The following is a 13,250-nucleotide window of genomic DNA, read 5'->3' on the forward strand; positions in this document are numbered from 1 at the left end:
GGGCACTTGTGGGGATGAGCACTGGATGTTATATGGAAACCAGCTTGACAATAAACTATTTGTTAAATAAATAAATAAATAAATAAATAAATAAATAAATAAAGCGTGCCTCCCCCCTTCCCCCTTCTCTGAGCCCCTGGCTACAACCATTGCATGAGAGAGTGGTCTTAAATGCGTACTATGGGGTACCTCTCCTACACTTACTCTAAACAAGCATTCTGTCTCACAAATGGATGTGAGGACAAAGATGCCTATGGAGAACCTGATTCACTATGCTTGAGATTAGGAAAATATTAACTATTGCTAAGTTTCCTGGGCCTGTGATAGGTACTTAATAATGTGATAGGTATTTTCACATTCTCAACCAAAATGGCCTGATCCAATTTTTTTTGGTAAGGGAAATGAGCCTTAGAGAGATGAAGGAAATTTCCTGTTTCTTACTGTGGAACCTTGAACATGTTTAACTTCAAAGCCCACTTACCTGCCTCTTTCTTCCCAGAATGAATGAATGCTAAGCAACTGAATGGGGCAGGAGGGAGACACTTACTGGTAGGACCCCAAATAGCACTGTAACCTGAAATTCAGAAAAGGCAAGTTGTTTGGGGTCAAAAGCACCTCTCCCTTCAACTTGCTATTGGTCTCTGTGAAATGTCCAATTAAAGTAATCTCCCTGGGGCACCTGGGCAGCTCAGTTGATTAAGCTTCTGACTCAGATTTTAGCTCACGTCATGATCTCACCTGAGATCAAGGCATGATCTTGTGAGATCAAGCCTTGACACAGCGGTGCCTGCTTGGGATTCTCTCTCACCCTCTCTGTCTCTGACTCTTTCCTGCTTGCACACATGTTCTTGTTCTCTCTCTCTCTCTCTCTCTCTCTCTCTCTCAAAATAAGTAAACTTAAAAAAAAAAAAACCTCTCCTCCATAATTCCACAAAATGGCAAGGTTTTTTTTTTCAACTCTTTAGCTTGCTTATGAATTAGTTACCTCTCACTCTCCTACAGAATGGTGAGTATCCTAAATCAGTTGCCACCATCAGTAAGGGTAACCATATGCTCAGGATGCTACCACCTGGCCTCCACAGAACAGCCCAGCATATGACATGGGTACTCATATACTTTTGGAATACTTTTTCTGTGAATATTTTGACAATACCAATATAAGAGGTTCATGTAGGTAATCCTCTTCTGTCAAATATGTCCTAAGAAACGAATATGAATCAAAGATTAGTATATAAAGTTCTTCTGTTACAGTTGTTTTAAAAATACTGAAAAATTTGAAGTAGCTCAACTGTCGAGCAAAAAAGTACTATTTAGGGGCGCCTGGGTGGCTTAGTCAGTTTCAGCTCAAGTCATGATCTTGCTGTTCATGAGTTCAAGCCCCACATCAGGCTCTCTATTGTCAGTGTGGAGCCTCCTTTGGATCCTCTGCCTTGCTCTCTGCCCTTTTCCCACTCACACGCACTCTCTCACTCTCAAAAATAAACATTAAAAAATTTTTTTAAAAATATTGTTTAAATTATGCAACATCCATTAATGGAAAACTTTGCTGCTGTTAAATACAATCTTTACACATAATAATTATTAAGTATATTATAAATACATGCATATTATATAAAGATTATGTAATCTTTAAATATTTAAGTATTTAATAACATTGGAGAATATAAGCTAAGTGGAAAAAGAACTATATGTAATATATTTGAATTTTGTAAAAAAATAAAAATAAAAAGTATATATATGCAGAAGCACAAAAGATATCAGGAAGTACACCAAAATATAATTACTATTTTTTGTGGTTCTGTCTAGGTAGTGAGATTCAGAGTAGTTTGTTTCCTTTATACTTTTTTGTTTTCTGGATTTTTGCTTTGTTTTGTTTTTTTTAAAGTAAGCTCTATGCCCAACATGGGGCTTGAACTCAATACCCCCAGATAAAGATTTGTGTGTTCTACCAACTTGACCCAGCCAAATGCCCCTGTTTTCTGGGTTGTTTTTGTTTTTGTTTTTTTTCCCTTACTGAACATATGTTACTTTATGATAAGAAAAGAAACATTTTCCTAAATAATATTAACTATAAATTTATTGAGAATTTACTATATGGCAAGCATCGTGTTAAACGTTTTTCATATATCTCTTTTAAAGATTTTATTTTTAAGCAGTCACCACACCCAACATGTGGCTCAAACTTTTAAAACCCCCAAGATCAATTTTATGCTCTACCAACTGAACAAGCCAGGCACCCCAATATTATCTCTTTTCATTCTCAGAGACTCTATAGAGTAGGTACTGTTAACTTACTTTATAGATGAGGAAATTGAGACCAAAGTTAGACAATTTACTTTGTCACAAAGCTGGTAAAAGCAGGATCCAAATTTTGAATCTTGATTTAACCCTAGAATTTGCTTGCTTATACTTTTTATTCTATTTTCCTGTTTAAAAAATAGTCCTGTATATGAGGGAATGGGGGTTGAATTCCGGCTTTAGGATATCCTAGAGCAGCATAGAAAGGTTATTGTCCCTTGTGCTGCAGTATATATTCTATACGTCTGTTCCCTTTACTTAACATGTTTAGAGGTCAAGTTGGCAAAAATCTGAGTTTCGAAGCTCTGATTAGATCCTAATTCAGCATTCATCAAAAAGGAAGATGAGTAAATTTACACAGAGATACACCAGATAGTAGGAAAATATTAGGGAAGCAGTGCCCCTTTCCTCAACTTGCCAAGCAGTGGTAGATTGACCCCATTGATAGGAAAGATGCCCAAAGCCTTTGGAATTAGATAGGCTTCCAGTGGGAAAGTGAGGGCACAAACCTAATGGTCCTGGGGTTGCTAAATCCTCTCAGTGATACGTGAGCATAGTGTTGTGTTGTTAAAGATAATTTTGGTTACTTTGATCTGTGTTCTTATTTAATCAATAACCCTGTGGAGTAACTGTTAATGGGTGTGGAGACTGAGCTCAGAGAATTTACAATGCCCTGCCCAAATTTACCAAACCTATTATAAGTTGTATCCTTCATGTTAGATTTTGTCTAACTGCAAACCATGTAATTTCAGTCTGGTTTTTATTTTAATTAGCTGTTTCTCTAGAATTATGGATTCCTTGGAAGCCTAGGCTCCTCCTCCCCTCAATTCATCAAACATGAATCAAGTACCCATTTTGTGCAAGTTTCTGTGATAGGTACCAGGAATACAGACATGAATCAGATCTTGTCCCTGTTCTTGTAATACTCATAGATCCATGGATAGGCAACATACAAAAAGATGAAATTGTAGAAATTAATAGGATTGGAACCTGTAGGGCAAGGAAGAATTGGAGAAGATTGTAATGTCTGAATTAGCTGAGAATGAAATAATTCATGGGAACTAGCCAGGCAGAAGCAACAGCATATGCAAAGGCACATTGGGGAACTGCAAATAGCACTATCTGTTGAGAGTATTGGGAATATGAGAAGAGGGAATGGAGAGGTTGATGAGGGGCTTGATCACGAAGGTCCTTGTAAGCTTGGGAAGGTGCTTTATTCTGAAAGCAATGACGGGTTTTCACGGTTTTAATTGAGTTTTAGAAAGCAGCCAGAGTGAAGATGGATTGGAGGGAAGAGATATGATGAGGCAGGGATGGAGAAAAGTGATGTAGAAAAAAACAGGAACTAACAAGACCCACCTATAATGAAGCTCTTGAAATAAACCCTATGAGAGGATAATGGTGGTCAAGAATTGTACAATAGAGATGAAAAAATATATATGGATTTAGAAAGATTTGTTTCACTTTATATTATTAGATTTTATACATACATAGAAATACATAAAGTAGTATAATGAGGGGTGCCTGGGTGGCTCAGTCTGTTCAGTAACCAACTCTTGATTTCACCTAAGGTCATGGTCTTGCCATTCATGAGTTTGAGCCCCAAGTCAGGCTCTGCAGTCAGTGCAGAGTTTGGGTTCTCTGTCTCCCTCTCTCTCTGCCACCGCTCAGCTCATATGTGTGTGCACGCTCTCTCTGTCTCTCTCTCTCAAAATAAATAAATAAACTTAAAAATCTTTAAGGGGCGCCTGGGTGGCTCAGTCAGTTAAACATCAAATTCGGCTTAGATCATGATCTTATAGTTCGTGGGTTCGAGCTCCACGTTGGGCTCTGTGCTGACAGCTCAGAGCCTGGATCCTGCTTAGGGTTCTGTGTCTCCCTCTCTCTGCCCCTTGACCTCTCTCTCTCTCTCTCTCTCTCTCTCTCTCTCTCTCTCTCTCTCTCCTCTCTCTTTCTCTCTCAAAAATAAGCAAACATTAAAAAAGATCTTTTAAAAAGTACTGTAATGAACCCATGTACCCAGCCTCAGTAACTATCATCCAGTGTCTAATTCTGTCCCATGTAAACCCCCACCCACTTTCTCCCCTTCCGTATTATTTTGAAGCATATCTTAGGTATCATATAATTTCATCCATTAATATTCTGGTATATATCTCTAAAAGATTTTTTTTACCTACAGATCTTTTTTTCCCCTTCTAATTTAGTTTAAGAGATTGAGTAATTTGTCTTGATGAGTTTACCACAACCCAGAGTTTGCTAATTGTGTCTTGTGCTGTAGATGAATGTGTTCCTCTCTAGTTCTTTTTTTATTTTAGTTATTGGATCTAGAGGCTTGATCATCTTCAGATTCAACTTTTTTGACAAGACTACTTTATGGGGGTGTTGACTTTTTATATCAGAAGATATATTACTGTCTTATTCTCTGTTTTGTTATTTTAGCTGTTGATGGTCAATATCTAGGATCCATTATTTCAGAATAATTTCTTATTCCAGTATTTTTTGTTCACTTATTTATTGGAATGCTTCTATGAAGAGAAAATTTTCCATTGCTGTTTATTATCCTGTAGTATATTTCACCTAGGAAAGGCAGGATAAATACATGATTCTTTCCCTTTATGTAAACATTTTCAAAATGCTGTGTTGGTTCTCTAGCATTATTCAGTGGTGACAAAATTTGCTTAGAATCATTAGTAATTTATGGATTTAAGCATTTGTATTCCAGTTAATTTTAATTTTTTTTAAAGAACACTCAAATGGCCCCATCTTTGGTTAGAGAGTGGCTGCTTTGGCAGCTTTTTTTGAGGGGATTGAAAAGACAGAAATGAAGACAAGTTGACTGTGGGTGAGGTCAAAGGAGAGAACAGAGTCAAGGAAAGAGTCTTTTTGGCTTGGGAGTTGAGGCCATCCACTGAAACAAGGAGCCCAGAAAAAGTAGCAGGTTTTAAAGAGAGGACATGTCTGAACATGTCTGAGATGCTTATGATTGCTAGGTGGAAATGCCCAAGAGGCAGTTGGATATCAAGATGGAAGGCTCAGGAGAGCAATCCAAGACTCCAGGACCCAGGATAGGACTCAGTTGCTACGTATAGTTGACTCAGAGTGGGGTTATGTGTGTTATATTTTGATAAAAATCAATCTTTTTGCTATCTGAAGCCAGGTTATACCCTAAAGCAAGATTAGTAAGCCCCTGTTGCCTTCTCCGTTTGTCGTGCCTGTCCTTAGAGAGTCAGGTTCAATCTCTAGTAGAGCAGAAAGGACAGGGTTGGTTGCAGGTAGGATTGCCACTTGGCTGGTTTACAACCGGTCCTGTTGGTTTTCAGATTTATTACACCCAATCCGTCAATTAGAGGAGAGCTCTTTGTATGGGTAGGATTTACTGGAGCTGGAATTGAGGCTGAGTAAACTGGTTTTGGCTTTGCAGGAATGGCCTACTGTAACCTTTTTTTGAGTATTTGTATTCTTGAAAGATTTTTTTTCCCTCATCCATGTTCCTGCTCTCTGAAGCAACCATTTTCCTTTCTTCCCTCCTCTCATCAACAAATATTCATTAAACACCTGTTTTATGCCAGGCACTAGGGATACAATGGTGAACAAGAAATAAGGGGCACAATTCTCTGTCTTCATATAGCTTGGAATCTAGTGGTAGATAATCTATGTTAATCAAAAGAGCACTGGCAACATGTGACTCTACACTAACATAGGAACTCTGCAAATAGGACATGTTGGTTAGGACAACCAGTGCTGAATCTTCATTTATTGAAAGATTACAAGTCCTAGAAAACAAAGGGCCGGACACCTGAAGGACTCTGAAGTGGAGTTCATCCAGGGGAAAAAACTTCCTATGGAGTGAGCAAACATGGAAATGAAATAGAATATTAACACACCATTAAGTTTAATAAAAGAACCGCACTCCACCCACCCCACACAATACATATATCAAAAACCTTCTGACTGCTTTAGCGTATTATGAATGCCTACTATATGCTAAACCCAGGGCTGGACCCTGGGTTTACCAAGGCTTGACTCCTTGGGGGTTCTATTCAGATTAATAAGGAAGATAGAACTGTAAAATAAAAAATACTAAGTGATACGTACTGTCATGGTATCTTTTAGGGATCCCAGGCAGTATGGAAGAAGGGTGTGATTTGACTGTCTGATTTGAGGACTGAGAGGATGGAGTCTTAGAATACCTCACAGTGGAGATGATATTTAAATTGATTCCAGAAAGATGAGTAAGTGGTTGTGGAAACAAGGAAGTAGTGAGAAGAGTTGTTCCTGGCAAATGGAATAGATTAGCATACTTGTACGACAAGTGGTTCAGTATGACTGGTGATGGCTGTTTACAGAATGGTGATAGATGAAGCTAGAGAAATCAGCAGGGGCTGGATTAGTAAAGGGTGTGAACCTTTATTCTGTAGTGACTGGAAGCCATTGATGGGCACAGTGAAATTATGCCACAGCTATTGGTGGCTGAGAGTGGGAGGGGTGGGGTATCTTTTAGGCCTTTGCCCAGATTCCTCACTTACATATAACTTAATTACATATTGGCAGAAACTTCTTGTATTATCTGATTCTCGCTCCACTCTGGTTTAGGCCGGTAGATGGATGATAGAAAATGAAGCGACTTCAAAAGCCAAGGCTGAGACCAGAGTCTGAAAACTACTGGGTTTCAAGTGGTTTTCCTTTTTAGGGGCACCTAAGGAGAAAGGTTCTGTGTTCTTTTGCTCTGTCCCTTAATCTTATTTTTACTACTTAAATCTTTTTTTTCTTTTGTTTGCACATGTAGCTTAATAAGTTTGAGCTGTTGTGATATTCACAGCCGCAATACTTATTTCCATTAATCTCTGGTCTGGCCTGGGTCTTACTTGTGAAGAAGATAGACAGGTAGGGGTGTTATATGGGATGAATAAGTCTCATACTATAATCTGTTTTTAATTGTAATACTTTAAAATTTTACATACAGGGGCATCTGCGTGGCTTAGTTGGTTGAGCGTTCAACTTCAGCCCAGGTCATGATCTCACAGTTTGTGAGTTTGAGCCCCATATCAGGCTCGCTGTTGTCAATGCAAAGCCTGCTTTGGATTCTCTGTCCTGCCCCCTCCCCCTCATATGCTCTCAAAAATAAATAAAACATTTAAAAATAAATAAAATCCGTAAAATTTTACATACAAAGTCTTGCCTGGAGAATTACAGAGATTTTTTTTTTTAATTTTTTTTTTTATGTTTTATTTATTTCTAGGAGAGAGAGACAGCGTGGGCAGGGGAGGGTCAGAGAGAGAGGGAGTCACAGACCAAAAGAGGCTCCAGGCTCTGAGCTGGCAGTCAGCATAGAGCCCGATGCGGGGCTCGAACCCACAAACCGCGAGATCATGACCTAAGAGAAAGTCGGACGCTTAACCGACTAAGCCACCCAGGTGCCCCTACAGAGATTTTTTTTAATGGAAGGAAGGCTTACTCTTTCCAGGTTCTTCAGTTTGTGGGTGGGAAACTGATCCAATTAAATATTATACCCATATTTAAATTGCCTTGATTGTTTCAAAAATGTCTTTCCTCAGTTGGTTTGTGCAAATCAGGATCCAAATAAGGTATGTACATTGCATTTGGTTGTTATATATAAGGCAGTTTTAAAAATCACACCCTATAGTCTTTTCTTCCTTAAGCCAGTTATGTTACTCTTCTGCATACAGATTTCATTCTGGGCTTTGTTTGTTTTCTTTTTAAGTTTATTTATTTTGAGAGAGAGAGAGAGAGAGAGAGAAAGCACAAGTGGGAGAGGGAGAGAGAGAAAGGAGAGAGCAAGAATCCCAAGCAGACTCCACACCATCAGCCCAGAGCCTGATGCAGGGCTTGATCCAACAACCCTGGGAATCATGACCTGAGCTAAAATAAAGGGTTGGACACTCAACCAGCTGAGCTACCCAGGCACCCCTCATTCCTGACTTTGTAGCAAAGGCATTAAAAGTCTTTTGGGATCTCCCCAGTTCTACCCATTCCTGCAAGTCCTGAAATACCTTTCCTATCTGTCTACTTACAGAACTACAAGGTTTAGCTCAAATGTAAGGCCCTCTCTGTGGCATTGGGCTACAATCTAATGAATTATCCATTCTTCTATGTTTCCTTAACACGTAGTACCCACAAGTTACACCACTCATAGCATCCTATTGTCAGTTATCTGTTTAGTATTTGTACTACAAGTGGGTTAGTGTGGAGTGGTAGAAAATGAAGCTGAATGGGGCACCTGGGTGGCTCAGTTGGTTAAGCGTCTGACAGCAGCTCAGGTCACCATCTCACAGTTTGTGAGTATAAGCCTCACATTGGGCTTTGTGCTGATAGCTCGGAGCCTGGCACCTGCTTTAGACTCTGTGTCTCCCTCTCTTTTCCGTTCCCTCCCCCCAAAATAAATAAACATTTAAAAAATTAATAAAATGAAAATGAAGCTGGAGAAGTCAGAGGGTGTTGAACACCTCTCGGGCAAGGATCACACAATATTAATTTCAGTCATTTCCAGCAGCATGGTGCCTAGCTTATAGGAAATACTCAATGAATGTTTGTAGAATTGAATGAAAAACTCCAGTTTCTAGAACATGTTTAGTTTCCAACTTTGAGAGTTTTATTCGTTTGTTTCTTGTTTCCTGAACTATGAATTCCCCTCTTCAACTCCAGGATAAAAGGCAAAACTGGAAATCATACCTAAGTATGTTCTTTGTTGTTCTATATTCAGGAGGACTGCTTGTTAGTCTTAGGTAGTATGGATTTCACCTGGCTGTGTTTCATTATTCCTGTTCAGTTGAATTCAACTCTTTCCTTTGCCATAGGGAATGTCTGTATCAAAAGATCTGACAGATGAGAACCCAAGACATTGGGTTCTTGGTTTTTTGTTATTTGCAGGGTTAAAAAGGAATTTAAAATATTTTCTGCATACTTGTTTTCTGAAATGGATTGAGGTTTTCTAACTAGTCCTCCTCCATCACAGTGGTCATATAGCTTTCACTCTGTATCAGACTTTCATTGAAATTTATTAAAAACAAGGCTGAAATTATTCCACTGATTGACCACTGGAATTGCTCTCTTTTGTTTTGCATTGAAGGACCAAGTATTACATCTTGATACCTCCCTTTCGCTTCAGATCTACAGTCTTCTTTGAAAGCTGCCATTTGAATAAACAAACAGATAGGAAATAATGTTGAAAAGTAACATCAAAGAAGAGGGTTTGTTTCTTTTGTTCAAGATCTGTGGCATAATGGAATAAATAAGGGACTAAGATACTTGGTTTTCTTCTTTGTTGGTCTGATGACTTTTGATTCTTCCTTTCATTGGGCCTCAGTTTCTTCATCTATAAAATGAAAGTGGAACCAGTCTCTTGCAAGATTAACTAAGGTTCTGTCATTCATAATTTAGACTCAGCTTTTAAATTCTTAGATATTCAGTATGTAAATGGTTAGATGTAGAATTTTTTTCATCTACTTTTTTCTATATTACAAAGCTAGTATTGGTGAGTAAAAATGGTGCTGATGTCTTATTTTCTTTTCTCTCCTTCCCATTCATAAATGCTAAATATCCTTTTAATCTTTTAAAATGATTTTTCTTATTTACAATTGTTTTTAACAATCTTACTGGGACCCTTAGTTAAGATTTACAGTTTGTCTTTTGCATTCACATGGTAAATGAGATGTATGTTCATGTTCTCTTTCCCCTTCCTCTCAGTAGAATCTATAAAGGTCTTTAGGCACACCCAGGTGGCTCAGTTGGTTAAGAGTCTAACTTCAGCTCGGGTCATCATCTCATGGCTCATGGGTTTGAGCTCCATGTCTGGCTCTCTGCTGACAGCCCAGAGCTTGGAGCCTGCTTCAGATTCTATGTGTGTCTCTCTCTGCCCCTCCCCCGCTGGTGCTCTGTCTCTTTCAAAAATAAATAAACATTTTAAAAAATTAAAAAAAAAATTTTTAAAGACTCTATAAAGGACTTATTAAAAAAAAACAAAACTATGGGACTGAGGATGCTGAAGAATATGACTCCGTATCCAAAGATTAAGATTTACCCATTTTCTTAAACTACGTTAAAGATTTGTTCCCGGGCTTATGGGTGTATCAAGGATTATTACTAAGACTTACTTTTAAAAATCAAAAACACTGCTTCACTCTTCATCCTGGGAGCCAGACTAATAGCTTCCCATTTCATCTTTTTTTCAAAGGTTGGTGCAATGAAAGCAGAGATGCTTATTACACCTCTCTTGTATACAGGTACTGAGTTTTAGATATACCTGTATCCTTCAGGGAGACAGAGAGCTGCCTTTTGAATGAGTGTTCCCAATTCAGTTGCTGGTAGACTTTCCCCTTATTCATCTTTCCTCCGTCATTCTTTTTATAGTCACTTTACTAAAATTATGAGAGCTGCGTTAAGTTCCACAGAGACTGAGAAGAAAATCTCTATTAATTTCCTATATGACGGGGAGTGGGAAAACTGGGTGATGTTTTTCTTTTGGGGTGAGGCATGTGGTGGCAGTAGCAGAACATTTATTTTTAGACATATAAATTGTAATATTTTTCTCCTCTAAATCACTGGTCACTTTTTCTTTTGGCCCTACTTTGTAAGATAAGCCCAATGGTCTCTATTAGTTGGAAAAGCCCTCTTAGTAATAGTAGTAGCAATATTTGACATTCAGTTATATGGCTGCCAAGTGAGACTCCACTGCACCTCAAGGAGGGTCTCCTCTTTTTTCTGGAACACTGCTATAAAATGTGCCTAGCCTTTAAGTTATTCCCAAGGCTAGGCTAAGGAGAAAGGGAGATTTAGTAGGATGCAACAATTTTTGCATTGTTAAAAAAAGCATTTATTCCTGGGAATCAGTCTGTCTTTAGGTCATCCCACCTTCTGTGAGGAATTTGCCTTGTTATTGTGTCCTGCCATCTCAATGGATAGCTGAATGTGTGACATCATATGTCATTAGCATATAGCTCAGATTTGCCAGCCTCTGCGGCTCTATGGCAAGGTTTGAGCGTGTATATGCATACACACACTCTGCTGTGTATTACTAGTATGGTTCACCATCAGGGAGGCGTAGCGTAAGATTGCTTAAGATCTTAGGAGTTTTAAGGCTTGAAACAGGAAGCTTACTTTAAAGATTTAAGCTTTGGGCTGGGGGCAGGGGATGATATTTCTAACCTTTGTGCTTCCTAAAAGGATTTTGCAGACCTAGTTTTTTTTCCTCCATGTTTTTTAGATAAATGTGTATAACCAGAGCATGGAAATTAAGGGCCAAAATTAAGGGAACCCTGCAGATATCAGAGTTCCATGTTTTAATTTTCTTAGAAGAATTTGCCTTGTCATTGTTTATTATAATGACAAAAAGCAGAGAATCCCAGTCTTACCCTCCCCCTTCAACCCAATACACGCATAACATGGAGTTTTTGTTTGGCTTTTTCCTTGTGCCAAATATTTCAAGTCTCTAAATTTTGTAATCCAGAATATAGGAAAATATAGTATAGAATAGCTCTTGAAAGAAAAAAAGGGGAAAATTCCAGGTACTAGAACTATTTTAAATGAAATGAAAACCATATCTTCCAAAAGGCTGCCTTTTAATTTTAGGATCACAGTTTAAAGAAGTCCAGAGGAGTATTTCCTATTTAATGTTTCCACAATACTTTTCAGAGAGACGTGCTAGGCAGTGTTGTTAACTAAAGAAAATAAGTCTATCAGTTCCACTTAGATAACCTTTGGTAATAAACGAACTCCATACACATTGTGACCTTAGCGCCTGAACTTTCTAATCACATGACTGGCTTGTAAACTGACCTGTGAGGATGACTGTCGTAGTCCCAGCTAAGAGAGAGAAATTGGCCAAGTGTCGGAAGGGTGGTCATCAAGCTGGACTTGTCCTGTAATCTCTGTTTCTTCATGGCTGCGATAGAACTTCTCAACAGACTCCGAGAAGCATGAAATGGAGACATGGGAAGGTAAGGGAATTGACTGTTTAAGTTTGGCCCCAATCTGAGGTTTAAAAATTTTCTTTGAAGGTTTAGAACAAATAGTAGCCTTGAGGGAGGTGGGAGTCAGCCCACTCCTTTTTTGTGTCTTGGCAAAATTCAGCCAAAAAGTTTTCATATACACTGTAATTGGGTATAAATGTTTTGGAATGTAGAAGGGCAAGGGAGAGGTGTAGTAAATCAATTGTGGTTGATGATTTTAAGAGAAAGAGCAGGAAAAAGAAAAAAGAAAAACTGTATTTAAATTTTATAGTGACTTGAAAAAAATTTTAAACTTCATTTTGCATCACAATCTGTACATAAAGTTTACATTTTAAAAAATTGTTCTGCTTACCTCTTGACAGAATTTGCTTATATTTTAAGTTCCTTAATCCAGTTCACCATCTGTGAAAGCCTTATTTAGTACTGTTAATTATAGATAGTATTGGGGTCATGAGGCCGTTGATAAGGCAGCCTTATTTCCTTTGGGGGAACTTAGATACTTTACGGTTTGGGGTATAAGACTAAGCCACTGCTAATTTCTTTTTAAGTAGGGTGTTTTTAAAGTAGGTAAATTTATTCTCTCTCTCTCTCTCTCTCTCTCTCTCTCTCTCTCCCTCCCTCCCTCCTCCTCTCCTCCTCTCCCCCTCCCTCCCTCCCTCTCTCTTTTCTGTTTCATTATAGCAACTAGTAAGTATTGTAATTTGTGCGTTCAGAGATTGGCTCCTACTTGTGTGAAAAACCCCAGTGCCCCACAACTTTATTATTTGGGCCAGAAAAGACATACGCAACTAAAGAAATAGCTGGAAGATGAATCTTAGCATTAAAGATTTGCTCTGTTTGTTTGCTGTGTTTATAGAGTCTTAAGAGTTTGCCTAAAGTTTGGTTTCTTATAATCAAGCTCTGTTGAGCTATAGCCAGAAGAGTTTCAGATTTGAGATAGTTGGTAAATTTCTAGGACATTAACTAATGAAATAGCTAGTCCTAGGA

The 13,250-nt window shown here is 38.3% G+C and overlaps 1 protein-coding gene across 3 annotated transcripts in view; it reads left to right on the top strand.

Moving 5' to 3' along the window:
* Positions 1-13,250, top strand: part of NR6A1 (nuclear receptor subfamily 6 group A member 1) — a 236,684-nt gene that overhangs the window by 157,390 nt on the left and 66,044 nt on the right. Inside the window, exon 1 of one of the 3 annotated variants that reach the window (XM_039239010.1) lies at positions 12,108-12,251. The exons of the other annotated variants lie outside the window; for them this stretch is intronic. Coding sequence (XP_039094941.1) covers positions 12,236-12,251 — 16 coding nt within the window. The 5' untranslated portion in view covers positions 12,108-12,235. Of the gene's footprint in view, positions 1-12,107; positions 12,252-13,250 lie in introns of those variants that run through there. 3 annotated transcript variants of the gene reach the window in all.

This window comes from Hyaena hyaena, unplaced genomic scaffold, assembly GCF_003009895.1.
Source record: "Hyaena hyaena isolate Hyena2069 unplaced genomic scaffold, ASM300989v1 scaffold_151, whole genome shotgun sequence".
Lineage (NCBI taxonomy): Eukaryota > Metazoa > Chordata > Mammalia > Carnivora > Hyaenidae > Hyaena > Hyaena hyaena.